At 40.4% G+C, this 17,869-nt stretch overlaps 1 protein-coding gene across 3 annotated transcripts in view; it reads left to right on the top strand.

The window, feature by feature from the left end:
- Positions 1-17,869, top strand: part of LOC134432583 (leukemia inhibitory factor receptor-like) — an 86,720-nt gene that overhangs the window by 55,692 nt on the left and 13,159 nt on the right. For all 3 annotated transcript variants that reach the window (XM_063181431.1, XM_063181432.1, XM_063181430.1), the window contains exons 4-14: positions 1,070-1,212; positions 2,630-2,793; positions 3,585-3,759; positions 4,043-4,309; positions 6,426-6,555; positions 8,330-8,493; positions 10,116-10,261; positions 12,542-12,707; positions 12,864-12,934; positions 13,372-13,585; positions 16,826-17,005. In XM_063181431.1, the coding sequence (XP_063037501.1) occupies positions 1,070-1,212; positions 2,630-2,793; positions 3,585-3,759; positions 4,043-4,309; positions 6,426-6,555; positions 8,330-8,493; positions 10,116-10,261; positions 12,542-12,707; positions 12,864-12,934; positions 13,372-13,585; positions 16,826-17,005 (1,820 nt within the window). The remainder of the gene's footprint in view (positions 1-1,069; positions 1,213-2,629; positions 2,794-3,584; positions 3,760-4,042; positions 4,310-6,425; positions 6,556-8,329; positions 8,494-10,115; positions 10,262-12,541; positions 12,708-12,863; positions 12,935-13,371; positions 13,586-16,825; positions 17,006-17,869) is intronic.

Raw genomic sequence — 17,869 nt, 5'->3', positions numbered from 1 at the left:
CCTGTTCCAGTTCATAAGTGAGTAACAGTCCCTCAGCAGGAAGTCTGGCATTGTTCTCTCTGCTTTCCTTCCTGCCGTCATTCCCCCAAGAGGAAGGTCTGGATTTTTCCAAACTTTCTGCCTTTCTAGTTGCATATCAGTGATAATGAGCAAAGGGACTTGACCCATCCATTATTGTTTCCTGTATATATCTACATCTTCAAGACAAAAGCCAGATCACATTGTGCTGAGCTCTGCACAAACATTAAGCACGGGCTACATTTTCACCTGGGATCTTAGGAATCCTCTGCCATGCTCTCTGCTCTTTCCCTGTGAGCTGAGCAGCAGAAGGGAGCTAAAGATCTGTTCTAAGATGTGGACGTGGCGGGTAATCCTTCTCTTTCAATCCATGTGAGGGCACATGGGTTGTGAAGAAATGGAGGGAGAGTGAGTCAGGAAACACAAAGGGAGGGGACGATGCTATTAGGTTTGGTTTGGGTTTTTTTGTTTTTCTGATTTCGAAATGTTGATTCATGGTGACTAGGTTTCAGAAACATGTATTTTGTTGGCCTCAAGTGTAATTAGATGTTAAGAAAATTTTTTCACAAAAAGGTTGGAAAGCATTGGAACAGAGTGCCCAAGGAGTTGGTGGAGTTTGCATTCCTGCAAGTGTTAAAAAGCATGTGGATATGGTACTTAAGAACATGGTTGAATGGTGAACATGGTGCTTGTGCTAGGTTAACAGTTGCATTTGATGACCTTAAAGGTTTTTTGCAACCTTAGCAATTCTGTGATTCTATGATTTTGGTTAAAAAGCAAGGTCTTCGCTTTGAAGTGTTCTCTTAACAGCTAGTTGGTTGCATTATGCAGCCACTGCACAACCTACCACTATGATAAAAGTGACTTGAAAGATGAGGGAATGCCATTAATCTGATATTTACCAAAGCCAAGCAAGTCCTTCACAAACTCAATATGGAGTTTTCTGTTTATTACAGAGAATTTGTATTTTATTAGTGTGCAAGAATAGGACTTAACTTGCCTTAGTTTTCTATCAGCTGAAATAACTGCTTAATCCTGTTTGTCCTTTTAGTGACCTTACCCCTCAAGTCTGTTTTAAAACTAAGGAGAGAAGAGTTGAGATTCCAATCCCAGAGAGCTCCATCACAGTGACAATCAAAAGCTCTGGAACTGCTTTTTCTACCAGAGAATTTGTAATTCACCAGAAAGACATCTGTAAGTACCAGGTCATATGTGTGTACCTAAGGCCTTTATACTATGTTTAACAACTTTTCAGATGCTTGCAGGTTTCTTTGGCAGCATTCCTGTATGTAGAATGTTGATATACTGACTCTATGAAAAGCTTCCACATATTTTTATAGATTGTGTTCTCTAACCCTTCAAGAGAAAGAATGCTCCTCTTACCCATAGTTCATAGCATAAAAAAAATCAAGGGCAGAATGTGACAGGAGAACAAAATGCAAGAATGTTGCATCCCTCACTCTTTTCCCTTTTTAGTCGTAGTTATAAATTAAGAAGCATTTGTAAACAAATTCCTAAACTACCTACATAAGTAAATGAGACTTTTTCCCGCTTCCTTCCAGGCGAAGAAGGAAGTTGTAAACAGAAGATGGCAGTGATGCAATCTGCCATACTTGGTCTAGTTTTTACCTTTGGTTTGCCTGCTTACTCCTTCAGTGTAGTCAAATTCTGATGTCAGTAACACTTCTTATCCATGGTTCTGTTTTCAGTCAAGAGCAGTTCAAGAACTTATACAAAATGCAATTCAAAAATATTTGGTCAACATGATAAGTCTCTCAGTTCATCACAGGTTATTGTGGGCAGTGTATTGATTGTGCTGAACACTTTGCAGGCTCTCAGATCCTTGGTCAGGACTGAAGCTGGATGTATCACATATATTTTTAAAATGTTTTAGCTTGCACTACGCCAAATAAACTGCTATAACCCTTGTATTACCAAGATACTTCCCTGTTTCTCAACCTCTTGCTTCACCACAACACATTTTTAGAAGAGATGCTTCTGTTTATTCTCCCTGTCCTGTCCCCGTCAGGATCTCATGCCCTTAATGCTTCTTGTAGCTTAAAATCACTTTCCCTGTGATCCTCAGAACCTCACGTGAGCTTCTTGTATCCTGTGCTTCTGGTCTCCTTCCTTGTCACTCTCACTTTTTGTTGCAAGTCCCCACCTCCCTACTGGTCTGCAAAACATACATCTTCTTTTGAGGATTTTTTTCCCACCATTCTCCCTAGAAGTGTTCTCATGCACACTTCAAACACTGCCACCATATTTCCTTTATCACTATGGTATTGAAGGAAAGTTGGGAAAGATGGGATATCATCCCTACTATGCATTGCAAAGGGTCATATTCACAATCAGTTACTTGCCCATCTACATGCTGAGGTATTAAAAGAAAATGCTACCTCATGATTCATCAGCACCTATGCTTTCCTGAGAACTCTCATGCTCAAGTAGCCACAGAGCCTTGTTGTAATTACAGAGGTTGAGTTACATGTTTGGAAGGCTACTAGCCAGTTGAGAGCACAGGGATGTGGCTGTTACACACCAGTAGGGCTGGTGCTGCTGACTAATGACCTGAAAATGACTTTTTCTTCTCCCCTGCCTCTTTTTCAAGCCTTTGTTCCTGTCACTCCACACATTCTTAGTTTAATGCCTGACTTTCCAACTTCCACATTGAATCTGAAGTGGAGTGATAATGGATCGGTCTTCCCATATGGACTGGATGCCCTTTGGCAGATTCAGATACTCCGAAAAGAAGCTATGGAAGTAGTCACACAAGTAAGTCCCTTTCTTCTTTTATGAAAAATATATGTACAGTTTTTGCCTTTTGTAATGTTCTGAGATGTCACTTGAACAAAACTGGGAATGATCAAGATAGTAGAGCTTTGCAGGACCTGAGTGTAATTATGCTTCTGGCAGGTAACTTCTTGTTAAATTTCACAGTTATGGGAACACTGGCTACTGTACTGTGGGTACTTAATCACAGCAATTTTTTTTTTCTGGTACAGGGACTTTGGAATTAGAACTTACTTATGAATTTGGCAGATACTTTACACCCTTGTCTCTGTATCTCCAACAGTGTCTCCAGTCTTGGTCATCTCTGAATGCTGAGCTTGCTATTTTCTTTTTTTGTAACCAGAGTTCTTCCAGGCCAGTTTGTAGCTCTGTGCTATAAATTTTAATAATGGACAAAAAATGAAATGTGCAGCCTGGGACTAATATTAGAAGAGTTTTGTTTTGGAGAAGCTGAAACATTTAGCTGCCTATGAGATTCCTGGGGTGCAGTATGCCTCTTTAAATGCTTGGGAATGCGCTTGCTCTCCCTCAAATGTCTGCCCTCTGGTATTTCTGGCTGACAGTCTACCTAGCTGTTAGGCTGTTTAGCCACTAAGACTTTTGGCCAGGTAAAGTCATAAAAGTTAGGTAGAACACTCCAATAATCAAGGAGAATTTTATGGTTTACTTCACCTAATTTGCCATTCTGTTGACACTTTGGAGATTATATGTCATTATTAACAGGTGTTCATAAGCTCTGTCGTGGTTGATTTCTTGGTGCAAAACCTTTGCAGGTTACTTACTACTCAAAACTGACTCATGAAGATGCCATTCTTTCTTGGAGCTGGACATCAGATATGCCTTTGGAATGCACATCACACTATGTGAAGATTCGCTGTTACATTAATGCAACACAGTTTGCTGGCCCCAAGGATTGGAGTGCCTGGAGCCCAGCAAAAGTGATCCCTGGTATGTTTGTTCCCTTGCAACCACATGGACTTCTATCTCTTTATAAGAATTAAGCCAAGGTCAGAGGATGAGCATTAGGTGGTTAGCATTAGGAAGAGCATGGGCTGCTGCCTTTGAGATGTTATGATTAGGGAAATAATGTAATCGCTAGTTAATGAAACCTAGCAAATATTTATTTGTATGCATTGGAGTGCTCCTCAGTCACATTTTAGCTGATCATCACTGTGTTTATAGCAAATTGTTCATGTGAGGTTTCTTGTTTGTTTTCTTCCTTCCCTGCTAGGAAAAGATACTGAGCCTGGTGGAAGTGGAGTGTTTCCTCTGGACCGTGTGGTGGCAGTAGGTTCAGATTTGGTGTTTTGTTGTGTCCATGAAGAAGATGAGCACATAAAAAATATGACTTATGGATCAAAATCCTATACAATGACGCAACTGAGCCGTCGAAGCCATGCCATCAGAGTGCTAAATGCCAGTGTTTCAAATACCAGCGGAACAAATGTAGTGTGCAGACTCAAACATGGGTTGGAAGGAAGTGTCGTGTTTGTAGGATGTATGTATCATGATTACTAACCTTAGGAAAATCAAAATAATTTTGAGACTCTTAAGGTTCTGCTAGGAAAAAAATACTATTGTGGGTTTTCCCTCCTGGGGAAAAAAGTTTTGAAGTTTGGTTTTGAAGTTGAACTGGGGATTGTACTTGTTTGATTTCACTGTGGAAAGGCTAGCTCATGGGGGAGACACCAAGTCTGAATGGATGAGAAGGTACCCATGCAAGCCCTCTTTAGAACCTGCCCCAGTGCTTCTCTCATTGTTCTAAGGTACTTCTTCATGATCTGGATTGCCAAGTATTTTATTGCCATATGAATATTCAACCCCTGTCTCTACCAGTATCTATCAATTTAGTTTTACATCTGTTCTAGTATAGTCCATGACTAGGTGAGAGTGAGAGCAAGAACTGTAAGTGCTAACATTCATTTGCCAATCAGTCAAGTGAAGACAACAGTTAAACTTGCAGCAACAACAGATGCTCATCCAGGGCAGAAGCTCCTTAGGAGCTAATTACAGCAAAGGATTCTAAGCAGTAATTGCTGAGCATTCTTCTAAACCATCCTTTTAGTGTTTTCTTTAAAGATACTGACTCACTCTGTATCTTCTCTGTGTAGCCATGCAAAGCTCAGACATATGTTCAGAAACAGATACCTACTAAAACAAATGACTTAACATAACTCATTCTTCTTCCCCATAATTGGTCACTTTAAAGCTTTTTATGTTTTTTCCTCACAAGGAATTTGAGAGTTGTCATCTTCCAATAGCTGCTCATTAGAATCCCATTCCCTATTACAAATGCCTGTCTTTGAGCTTAAGGTCCCTGGTGTTGAGGAAAAGGACAGGAGAAACTGGAATAATTTTGAAAATGTGTTCCAGTCTCCAGCCTGTGCATCCTGTCATTGACTTGATCTGTTAAGGGTTCACTCAGAAATGTAAAACATAATTCAGCCTTTTATTACTTCTCAGTGATATACCATTTTTACATTGTTTGTGAGAATTTGCCTTTGTGGGAAAATCTTGCAGGTAAATAGATGAAGAATGAAAGCTGTGACAATCCCATAGGATTTTACTTCAATTTATTTTTTTTTTAACAGATGGGATGCCAAGTCTGTTTCTTATCAGTGTTTCTTTTTGTAGTACCTGCTTAGTGGGGGAGAGGTCTTGTTCTGGTCCTCTTGCTGATGAGGGGAAGAAAAGGTGAAGGAAGTAAATATGCATACACAACACTTTGGTTAAGCCTAGGTCTAGCAAAACAAAGTGTTCTTTTCTGGCTCACTGCTCATAATCTGAGCTAAGTCTGCCGCTGTTGTTAATTAACACTGTGTGTTAACTCCCCTTCTCTAGGGCAGAGAGAAGGGGATATATATCTCTATGTGGATATTGTTGCTCTACCTTTGGCATATGGTTTTCCAGTTTCATACACCTGAAGTGTACAAGACCTGAAATAAGTGCTCTGCCTAGTCTCATGTTTGCGTGGTCTGCTGGGAGCACTGCCCATCTTTTCCAGCAAGGCACTCAATGCTGCTCTAGTATGAACGCAAAGAACAAGACTTAAAAGGAAAAGATGGACACTTCCAAAGCCATGGTGAAGAGGATGAGCCACTCAGGGCTTGCTTTAATTTTCAAATTCAGTTTGGAATTCATGCTAAAGGGACTATTTTCTTGACACGACTTGTTTGGAGAATTCAAAGCAGTGGTGGGGCTGGCATGTTAGAAAATGTGACGCACAGCCGGCAGCATTCCTGCATTGCTCAGCAGCTGAACTGATGCTCAGAATTTCAGAAAACTCTTGGCAGAGTTTCAGTGAAACACTTCCAGGTCAGAGCCTGGAGCTTGTGAACATGTTTGCATGAGATTTGCCAGATTACCCACCCACTTAGAATTCTAGAGTCAAGTGTTAGTCAGATGGGGCTGATAATTATCCATCTATTTTATTGTAACTTTTTAAAAGCGTATTACTTCTGTGGTTGGGGTGTATCTATTGCCATGTACTTTTGTAGCACACAGTCTAGACCCAGCAAAACAAAAGAGCAATGCTTTCAGGAAACCAGTAACCCAAAAGTCACACTAGGATGGCAGAACATCAGCTAACTGTTTGGTTTCCTTTCCTGCTACAGATGCTCCTGATATTCCCCAAAACCTCAGCTGTGAAACACCCAACTTTCTGATAATAAAATGCACCTGGAAACCAGGCAGGCCCAGTGGACTATATGGAGAACGAAGAACAAAGTACAGTTTATTTGAAAGGTAAAATAATCAGCACTACAAGGAGTAAAAGGATACAACTGGAATACCTCCATTGCTGCCTGGGACTTAGTGTACCATACCTATTTAGAGCCTAAAATACTTTCCAAGAGTTTCAGCAAGCTGTACCTAAACTAGATTTGGAAAACCTTGGTCTAGCTCTGCAAAATTCCAGTGGGAATTAAGGATAACTTTCCCTAAGGTTTATACCATTATGAACCCACAATCAGATAAAGGGCTTGCTGTATCAGGCTGCTGTCAACATGTAGTCAAGACCAGTATGAAAATACAGGGAGATAGTAGGAGGCGATCACTAATTTTTTTTGTATGAAACCTGGTTCAGATAATTTCAGACATTTACTGAGCTTCTGGTAAGCAGTATGACAGAAGTTCACTGAGAAATAATTGTAAGACAGGTCGTGGGGCATTTCCCAAATGCCACTAGGGAAAATAGTAGTTAGCCTCCATCTGTTCTCCTGCTGTTAAGAATTAGAGCAAGCAGAGTAAATGTTAGAACATTGAAAAGGACAAATAACACTGGTTTCACCCACAGGAAGGAGTCAACTAATGTCCCACTACATAGTCTTTAAGGCCAGGCCATGTAAAGCCTTAAAAAAGAATAAATATTGGAATAGCACTTGGAAAGTGCAACCACTTCCTTGGTGGTTGTGATTAGAAGTTAGTGAGGAGTTAACAAAATTCCCATGGTGAGAGGAGGCTCTTGTGTCATTCCAAAGGAGCAGTCAGGGAAAGAAGCCAGGAGAGGCCTGAGTCACACAAAATGATGAGAAATGGAGTCTCATGGTGGCTTAGAAGCACGCTGGAGGCAATAAGGTTTGAGTTACAGTCACAGATGTTGCCTAGAGTGCCAGTGCTAAAAAAGCCACTGGGTAGGGTGCAAAGAGGTGGACAAAACAGGGCAGATATTCACAGGAAGGGAGCCTCAGTCACTGACTGCCCATATTCATCTTATAAGTAATAATGTTGTCCAGTCTTGTTTTGCTCAGCCCAAATTTGTGAGATTAATATCATGAATTTTGGGATAAATACTCTCATCCTTATTGTCACCCCATGCTGAACCATAGAGCACAGTGTGAAGGGAGCTCAGAGCTCAGCTAGAACACAGTAAAAATGCCTGAAAGAAGAAAAAGTTAGTTAAACTTGTGCTACTGAATGAGAGGCTTACACAGATTGTAATTAAAATAGATATATGTACATATGTACAGATACACAATTTAGATTTTATCACTAAAGATGCAACACTGTTCTTGTCTGTTAACAGACTGCCTCTCCTGCTTTTTATTAAAAGACAGCTGGGACTAGTGGTTGTATTCTAGATAACAAACCTGACTTCATGTTTAACAGGACTTATAGAACGACAATGTGTATAGCATCTCACTAGTTCACTAAGCAATTAAGAAAATTCTTTAAATGCAAATGTATGCTGATCTGAACTAAGATACTTTCAATCAGAATCTTAGCTGTGACTTGCAAGGTGGTTTTACAGGACCTACCTGTTTTCCAGGCTTTTGAGAAGTAAGAGAGTGGAAATGTTATGCTAGTGGAAGAGGAGAGTTTCACGTGAGAGCAGGGCAAGTCATGACTGATGCCACTTTAACCTGCATTGTGGGGTTAGATATGTCTCTGCAATCAAATCATTCTGTAAGCCATGTGAACTGAACCCATCGTTCTGCACCATGTTTTCAGTCTAGATTTATGATTGTTGCTAGGAATTAACTCAAAAACTAAGGTTTTCCCTCCTCTCTTTACTTTGTAGAACATCTGGTAAAAATGTTTCATGTGAAGTCAATGAAGTGAACAGAGACCATGTTTGTGGCTTTCCAGTACTGCCTGATCAAAAAACCTATGATTTCATATTAGGTGTCTCCAATCCTATTGGGCAAGCACAGTCATCTCTTTTGGTTGATATAACTCAAAGAGGTAAGGCTTATGACTTACAAAAGGAAAAGTATATTTCCTACATGCTTTTCGTTAGTTTTGGGTTTGAAGAGCTCTGACATGGTATACTTTTCATTATTGTCCTTAATTGTCGCTAGATTATTACCATATTCAATAATTTGAACTTGAAAACAACTCGGAGCATGTCATGAGGCAAAGATGAACTGTACAGGGAGATGCCAACAGCAGTGCTGCCGTGTTGGACAGACTGCTGCGTGATAAATTCTAATATGTGGTCTGATAATTAGACAGCTGCTGTTTATCATGAAATCCCAGAGTGTCTGGAGTTGGAAGGGACCTTAAGAATCATTTAGTTGCAGCACAGCACACACACTCTCCATGCCCCACCTCCGGCCATGGACAGGGATGCCACGCACTGGGTCAGGTTGCTCAGGGCCCTCTCCAGCCTTGCCTTGAGCACTTCCAGGGATGAAGCATCCACAGCTTCTCTGAGCAAGTTTATGTTTTGTTTCACATTCTATTATCCATCAACAATTAAAATTTAGATGCAAGTTTATGAACCTGTATGTAAATTACCCTGTATTTCAGTGTCCACTTATAGGACAAAATATGACACAGTTTTACAGCAGCAGGATTTGGAGCATAAAAAAAAGTAACGTGGAAAGACAGAAGGTAATATCAGGACTATTGTTTTCTATGGTAAGAGCCATTACCATCTGTCAGGGTTTGGAGAAAGAAGTAACTTCTCTCATTTAGACCTTTAGTTTAAAAAAGGAAAGGAAGATGACCATCTCTGTAGCACTGCCTTCACCACCCTTTTCTCCTCCACAGTCCCAGCTGAGATTTCAGGGATTCCTATTGGTATTTTGCTGTTCCCCAAAAAACTGAATTAAATATGAGGATAGTACATTTTTCATTGTCCTTGTCCCAGTTCAACTAGCCTGAGATTAGAATTGTCAGAGTCAATTGACAGAGTTGGGAAAAGCATAATTTGTTTCTGTTAATCATTAACTGGGCTGTTTCACACCCAGGTGATATGCTGCTGTTTCCTATTTGTTTCCTTTTCTTTCTTTTCTGCACTGTCCAGGTTATTTCCAAAACACAGTACATATTTCCTTAAGGTATTTGGACCAAATCCAACAGTAGATATTTTTTTACTCTGATAGCTGTGAATGTTAGTGCTGAATATTACTGAAAGATTCTATGAAGGGAATTTTGGGGTGGGGTCATCTAGGAATCCTCCTTTTTCCTGGTTTGCAGATTTTATAAGTACTAATTTTAAAAGTTCACAGAAGTTGAGCAAAGTTCAGTAAATTTCATCCGTCACCTGTGATCATCTGAAATAGCTGGTGGTTCACTCTTTTGATAAAATCAGTTAAGAGGAGAAATGTTTTTTGTGTCTCAACTCCTTATCATGTGTGCAGTACACTCAGTCTTAAGTAAATCTGTTTCCATATTTGATAGCTGAGAAGATATCAGGAATGAGAGTACTTGCAGGTGCTTTCCCAGCACCAGTTTTCCCAGTTGCTGATTGAAACACTTATCCTTCTGATTCTCTCTGATCTTCTAAAATAAGATTTTTCTGAACTATAGTAATTGGATTTTTTTCTTGTAACTGAAGGTTTTTCTCTTTATTTTTTAAGTTCATCCGAAAGCTCCAGAAAAGTTAACTATTACTGGGAACAACTCTACAAGCATCCAACTGCGTTGGTTTGTAAATGGCAGCTTTGCTGAGACCAGGCTTCTGTGTCAAATTGAAATTAGCAGTAGTCACTCTGAGAGAAAACTGGTAAGCACTGCTTTGAAAAGATAATTTTTTTGAACAAATGCTAAACGTATTCACTGAACTAATCACATTTCAAATTTATTTCTCACTAAGAGCTTCATTCTGGTAGTCTTATTAAGTCATTAACATAGTAATGAGTAGAAGTCATTTACTAAAGTAAGAAATATTCCTGCTTATCTCTGTTATTGCCTGTTGTGTTTGGTTGGGGCTTTTTTTTGTTTTGAACACTAGAGAAAAGCCAAATTATGCACCATGTTATTTGGTACTTGAAAGGAGTGCATAGTGCTTTATGCTGATCTTTTAGGTAACAGTCCATGTGCTTTGTCCTTCCTGGTGCAAGCTGTATGAACACACTCTTGTTCCAGGATGCATTGCTGCCCTGCAGACTGACCCACACTGGCTGTTTCAGATCTTGAAGGCTGCAGCTGAATTTCTCCCTGTATTTTTTCCCCTCAGAGAACAGTTCATTTGTTTGCTGCCAGCAGTTGACATGCATGTGGCCACAATAGGCAGCTGCTGAACCTGCTCATATGCCAGTGATGCAGAGGCAGGACAGGGAAAGATTCTCCCATGTGGTGTATGAGTAGGTAAACCCCAGTTTACCTGGAGTAACTTCTGCAGCATGAAGTTAGTGTGGGGTGACCTGTCTCGCTGGGGAAGCGTAATGAGAAGTGCATTTTCAGCTGGCCTGAGATTTACCCCCAGTTTCTTTGTGTGTACTTACCTCTGACCATTTCAAGTAGGCACATTGTGGACTTTCAGGTAGGTCTTGGTGCACGGAGCCTGAATTTTTAATTTGAGCACATTAACCTCAGAGGCTTCTTTTTGCAATGCTACTTTGATTTTTAGCAGTATTCTGTCATCCTCTGCACTTAGTTGCCAGCTGGGCACGGCTGTTGAGCATGTCCTTGAATATCATAAATCAAGGCAGAGAAATTATGCAGCTAAGACTGAAGATAATCATTATGTACATGCCTCCAAAATAAGAGAATGCACACTCTCAAAGAGTATTTTTTAAATACTTTCAGAGCACTTAATAAGTGCAGAAGCCTTAAGCTTTTATATTTTGTCTCTAATAACTTGTGTTAAGTAATACCAGAAATTAGGTACTACAAATATTTTTGTAATATGCAGCTCAAAATCTGGGGCCTGGACTCATTTGTGAATTCTGCTACTGCATCAATCATCTGGGATAGTGGAAAAGGGTCAGGACTTACACTTCCACAGCAGTTTGATTCCCTTCACCTGTATCAGAGCCCTCACCCACAGATATTTTGTATGCAGCAAACAGCTTGGCAAAAGCTTTTATAGCTTTGTTATATGGTTGCTGGTTGCTTAATAAAAAAACTCCAGGAGTTCCCTGTCACAAAAGTAGTTGTGAAATTGCAATGGGGTTTTACATGGCGTTTTGAGGATGTTTTCAGAAGCATTTCCATCTGCATGAGAGATTGTTGGCTTTTCTAGTATTTTTCAAGTTGTTACTTGGATTTTCTATTATTTTTCAAGTTGTCATTTGGCTTTAGAAATGCAAAATTAGTTGCATCTTAAAGTCACTTGGAGTCCAGTTTTTGGCAGCTGTGATGCACATGTGTTATAATTAAAATCAGTAAAAAATATTCCTGGGCTTAGGATTTCTTTAATTGTGAAATTGAAATGGCTCTCTAGACTCACACTACTTTAAGAATAATAGGAGACACTAGTCCTGTCATAAGACCTGTGAACTGAGATTGCCTGGGTAGGACCTGGATAATGTCTTCTGAAGGAAAAATGAAGGCAGCAGACTGCATGATGAACATCCCGCTCAAGCAGATTGTCTTTAGTGAACTTCTGTGCATGTCTTATAGGAAAAAGGCCTTTGTCCCCACAAGATGTGCATGTGTTCAGTGGGAGTGTGGGTTCTGAACACCAGAATTCTGGCCTGCCCCATGTGAGCAGTTTTGATGCAAATGGGAGAGAGGGAGACTGAATGGGATAGATGGGTAACAACCACCTGCTGCTGTGTGCAGAGGTGAAGAATCGTCCATGTTGCTGCTCCTTTTTGCACGTTACTGTATGCTTAAATTACTGTATAGAACTTTATTTTGGTGGATCTCTGAAGTTTTTGTTCAGGGTGACTGCATTTTTTTCCCACTATTTTCTTCATTGAGCTTGACTGCAGCTTTGACACTGTCAGTATTTTTGGGGGACAAAAACCATCGCTTTTTTAGGTGTTGACTAGCGGTGTAATTTAGGAGAAAAAAAAAAGATTCACGTATCATGTCAATTTCTGTAAATTTTCAACAGCACAATGTCTCCGTGCCTGGGCGGAAATCTTCAACTTACACAGCTGAGCTGAATGCATTGCGCCCTGACACCAAGTACCAGCTCCGGGTGCGCTGCTCGGCCGCTGACCACTTCTGGAGGTGGAGTGACTGGAGCAGGGTGGTGGAGCAGACCACATCAGAAGCCCGTAAGTTCCTCTCACTCTTGATGATAAAATGTTGAACTTGGGAAGATACGTATTTTAAAATTGGTCACCTAAAAAAAAACCTAACTTTTCAATAGATGGTAAATTGTCTGCTGTGCTACTGGGGAAAAATACTACCACTCTTATTTTTTTTTTTAGCTCCTGCAAGAGGACCGGATATCTGGAGAGAGAGAAGTCCTTCTGGTGAAAGCGTAATAGTCTTCTGGAAGGTAGATGGTTTTTTGTAAAGTTATATTGCATAATATTTTATGTGTTCTATTTACTTTTATACATTTATAAATATATATAAACGTTTATAAATTAGTAAAGTTTATAGTCAATAAACCAGACTGCTTTTCTTAACTTTTTATAGAACCATCTATTGAGACAAATCTTTTTCCCCAAATAAGAATGTTATTAAAGTTTTATAATTAAAATATTGCTTTGAGAAGCATTTCACATGAAGAATTAAATGTTTAATGCATCTGAGTTGAAAATTAAAAACTTAGGAATTTACATGTTAATTCTCAAATTACTCTGAGTTACTTTTTTTCCTTATAATCTTACACAGTCATCAGACTAGATCAGGAACAGTAAATTTATATTATCCTGTGTCATCTTCTGTATATTGCATTTTGGTTTTAACACACTCTTTGTCTGTTCATAGCCCTTATCCCTTTCTGAAACCAATGGAAAAATAGTGTCTCATGAAGTGTCCTGCCACCTGCTAGAGAGACTACTGGAGCATAAAGTAGTCACTGAACCCTCAAACAGTACTGAGATAAAACTTGGAAAAAGTGACTGTGTAATTAGTGTTGTAGCCAGAAACCACGCGGGCTCATCTCCCCCTTCAAGGATAACAAGCGTGGAACTTCCAAGTGGTGAGTGCTCCCAACTGAGAATTAAACACCTTCGAAGCTTGGGGAGTAGCTAGGAGAGTTTGTTTATTGAAAAATAATGCTTTGTTTGTTTGCATTTATTTCCCCACACAAATCTGCTGGGTGGGAGGACAAAGGCTTTGCTTTTGGAGTACTGTCTCACCAATTAATTGTGCTTGTTACATAAAATAACAATGATAATGTGCAGTCTTTACAGCTAATTGTGTTTTTCAAAAGCATTGGTGTGGATCCCTGATATTTAGGGAGCTCAGTGTATTCCTGTGTGGTTCTCGTTGAGACACTGAGAAGTGTTAAATGCTAAAGAGATTCAGAAGTTTTGGAGGTGTTGTGTGGCTTTTTAAGGCGAGAATTGTCAGTTCAATGCCTGAGAGCTCTGTAGGAGAATATTAATTGGGCTGGTTGGTAAAGTGTTGGCATACTTGTGCTAGGAAAGCCAGTATTTGAAAAGGAGGTAGGGCTTTAGCTTCCCAATTAAAACACTGCTGCTCTTGCTGAGGGCTTTGTAAACAGAAATAGCTGAGCCTGATAATGGTTTTCTGCTCTTAACACTGAGCTTGCAGAGTAGATAATATTGCAGAGCAGTTATTGCGAGTCCACGCTTCTCTGCACACCAAACCTTTAGCTCCATATCTGGCTGATGCTCTGCAGGGAGAGCAGATTCACACAGCAAGGCCTGTCTGCACTTGTTTGCCAGGAGCATTCATGGGTCTGCTTCTCGGTGCCCACCTGGGGAACAGGTGTCACAGCTGGTTCTCTGGCAACTCAGGTTCTGGTAAGACTTGGCCATCTCTTACGGGAAGAAATGTGTTCTGGCTGAGATTCGCAGTGAGATACAAAACAAGTTTGTTTCTGTGTAAAGCATAGCCATGTGAAATACAATGTTTCTTGTACTGCTCCAAAACAAAGAATCACAGAATAGGTCAGGTTGGAAGGGCCCACAGTCCAACCTCCTCACCTAAGCAGGGCCATCTCAGAGCACAGGGCACAGGATTGTGTCCAGATGGTGCTTGGGTATCTCCAATAAGGAAGACTCCACAACCTCTCTGGACAATCTGTTCCAGTGCCTGGTCACTGCACAGGAAAGTTCTTCCTCGTGTTCCTGACCCTGTGCATCAGTTTTTGTCCTGTTGCTTGGCACTACCAATCAGAGCCTGGTCCCTCCTCTGTGCCCTCCCTGCATGCTTTGACAGACACTGATGAGGTCCCCTCCTGGCTCTTGTTGAGGCTGAACAGGCCCAGCTCCCTCAGCCTGCCCTGGTAAGAGAGATGCTCCACTCCCTTAAGCATCTTTGTTGCCCTCCACTGAATCCATGCTAGGAATTCCATGTCTCTGTTGTCCTGAGGAGCCCAGAACTGGTCACAGCACTGATGCTAATACCTGGTAGTATATTCTTAGTCTGCCCATTGGAAGGAAAAGTAACTATATGGGACAGTTGATTTGAAATGCTTTTATAGCTCTCCTTCAGCAGAGAAAGAGTCAGGATCTGGAAGTCAAAGAGGTCTATAATAAGTTTGTGTTGTGGGAGAGCTGATGGCAGCTAGAGCTTTGCATTCATTTATAGCTTTCTCTTAGATGTCTGAGGCTCCCTTTGGTGCTACCCAACTTGTACTCATTAAAGATTTGCTCCCGAGTTGGTATAGGAATTGAGTCACTGACTGGAGCCATACAAGATGACTCATTCAAAGAACTGGATGACATTTTTGCCCAGACATCTTTTCTGGCTGCTTCCTGTGTGCAGTCTGTAAGTGCTTTTAATGTCAATAAGAGAGCAGAGGGTCTGAAGCTGGAGTTTATGAAAACTGAAAACAAAGGATACACTGCCATAATTAATTTGTCACTGTCTTTGAACAGTGCTCTGTAGAGAGTTGAGGCTGATCCAGGCTCCCCTAACACAGTAGTGTTCTAGTGCTAGTAGTTATTTGTTCTTCTAGTCTAGGTTGCAGATGTAAATACACCAAAATGAGCAGTACTGCCCATGGTGAATTTCTAGTCATCTAGCTCAGAAAATAAGGTGGAATGTGTATTTAAATGGTTTTTAGACAGTATGTGATTACTGCCAGTAAAAAACTCTTTTCTGTAAATAGAAAAATTAAAGTCTGCTAATTAGAAATATGATCTTTTCCAGCATCACAGAAATATAGTTTCACTGGATGCATAGTAGTTTTTCTGGGGAAAGTATCAAGGCCCTTGTGGAGTTGATTTGGTTTTATTATTCATATGTCTTTTTCTTGCCGTGAGCAAGCTACAAAACAATTATACACTTAGCTGTGTGCTAAGATTATTTAGAAATAGGCAGTCCTTTGACATTTGCAGCACATCTGTGAGAGTAAAGTTTTCATAGCACTAATTCTTGAAAACTGTCCTTGCCCTTCAGCCTTCCCTGGTTTATGACTTTAATAAAATGAAATAATAGACTCAATGGGGAGCATAAATAAGAACACTGAAAAAGGAAAACTGAAACCCTGAGATTGTTTTTGCAGATCTGTCACGGGGCCACCCCTTTTGTGGTGGCCTTTGGAAACCATCCCTTAGCTCTGCGGGGTCCCATGTGATGGACAGCCATGGAAGGCAGCTGCAGGAATCAGAAGCTGTTCCCAGATCTGATCACTTCACAAGAGCAGCTAGATCTTTGATAATCAGAAACAAGAAAAACAGACTATAGGCAAAACTTTTCTTTTTTCCTTTCTTGTATAATTTACCCTTGGTAGACTGAAGCCTCCATAAAGTTCACCAGGGACATGATTATTGCTGTTGATTCTTCATGAAAAATGGTTGTCTGTGGTTGGGCAGGTGACAGCAAGACACTTTGAAAGAAACACAAAGCAAACCATTTGATGAAATGACAGCAGGAATTTATAGCTGGAGGCTCCTGCCAGATTGGTGTCAATTCATATTTGAACCTGACATCTGCTGTAAATCCTTACCTTTAAAAAGTGCTTTTTAAGCCAGTCCTGAGCTGCTGCATTTCTCTTCATTGCACTTAAGGCTGGCTGAGGGATTTGCTGGAGGCTATGTCTGATTGTGAGCACTCCAGAAAGCTCAGCTGAATGTACTGCTCCAAATTCTGAGTTCACTCATGCCTCTCGTTCCTAGAAATGACTGCCCCTAGAAAGGACTGCCGTTTATAAAGCCATTGTGCTGTGGCTGGAAGGCTTTCTTTCATCTTGGGCTTTAGATAAGTGTCTGCTCTTTGATGGATTTTTGTGTCATCTTTGTTGCAGACAATGTCACAACAGATCAGGCCGTGGCAATGGGCAATGGAATTAATATTTCTTGGGATTCTTACCCCAACATGACGTGTGGCTACATAGTAAAATGGTGTCATTCATCTGGGTCTGAACCCTGTAGTGTGGACTGGCAGAAGTTTCCTTCAAATACAACCAATGCAGTGATAAAATCTGGTAAGTCAGAATACTTTCTTGTGAGTCTTTCTGGTTGAGACCCTGAGCAGCAAGTGGAATGAGAGCAGCATGAAGCTATAGGTTGCAGATTGTTTGATTCCTGTGTACTTCTGTAAATAAATGAATTTCTTCTTGGTACTGTGTTTATTTTAATTTCTTACACAGTCTTGCCAAATCCAAATATCAGTCTTGATTTAACTTTTATTATCCTGTGTTTATTAACTGTTTTGAAATTACCTCTTCTAGCTGTACGCCAAAATTTCCTAACTCAGCCTAATGCATAATGGGTAATCTAGGGTTAGGGCTTTTATTTGGATTCCAAGCATAAACAGTGCTGCTCAGGATGGGAGAAGACTAATCCGTTGTTTTTACATGAGGCAAATTTTTTTAAGTGTGACCTCCATGTGTTGGCTTCCTGTCAACTATTGAAATTTCCTGGAACAGGGCACATTCCAGGTCTCTAGATGCTGGTGGGCAGATCAGGGAAATGAAATTCAGCTGTGGTGGGACTAGTAGCAGCAGAAGAGGAAAGAGAGAACCCATTAAAGATGTGGGATTTTTTTCTCTGCTTTCTGTAAGGGTATATATTTGCCTTTTAGAAGCATTTAGTATTAAAGTCTCCATACAAGGAAACAACTTGGAGCTGTGTACATAGGAAGGTTGAGGGGGATTGAGACCTGGAAGAATGGGGGCAATATGTTTTTCTGTCTGTAATTACAACACTGTGTCCATGTTGTTTCTGTTTGTGCTAGCTAGAGATTTCTTTTTTTTAAGCAGACAATACAGTGTCTGTGATGCACTGCTTTACTCCTGAGCTCTTCACTGGGATGCTTCTTGCAGCATGTGACTCTTTTATGAGTTATC

Source organism: Melospiza melodia, chromosome Z (assembly GCF_035770615.1).
Source record: "Melospiza melodia melodia isolate bMelMel2 chromosome Z, bMelMel2.pri, whole genome shotgun sequence".
Lineage (NCBI taxonomy): Eukaryota > Metazoa > Chordata > Aves > Passeriformes > Passerellidae > Melospiza > Melospiza melodia.
This window is presented reverse-complemented; position numbering and strand designations above follow the sequence as displayed.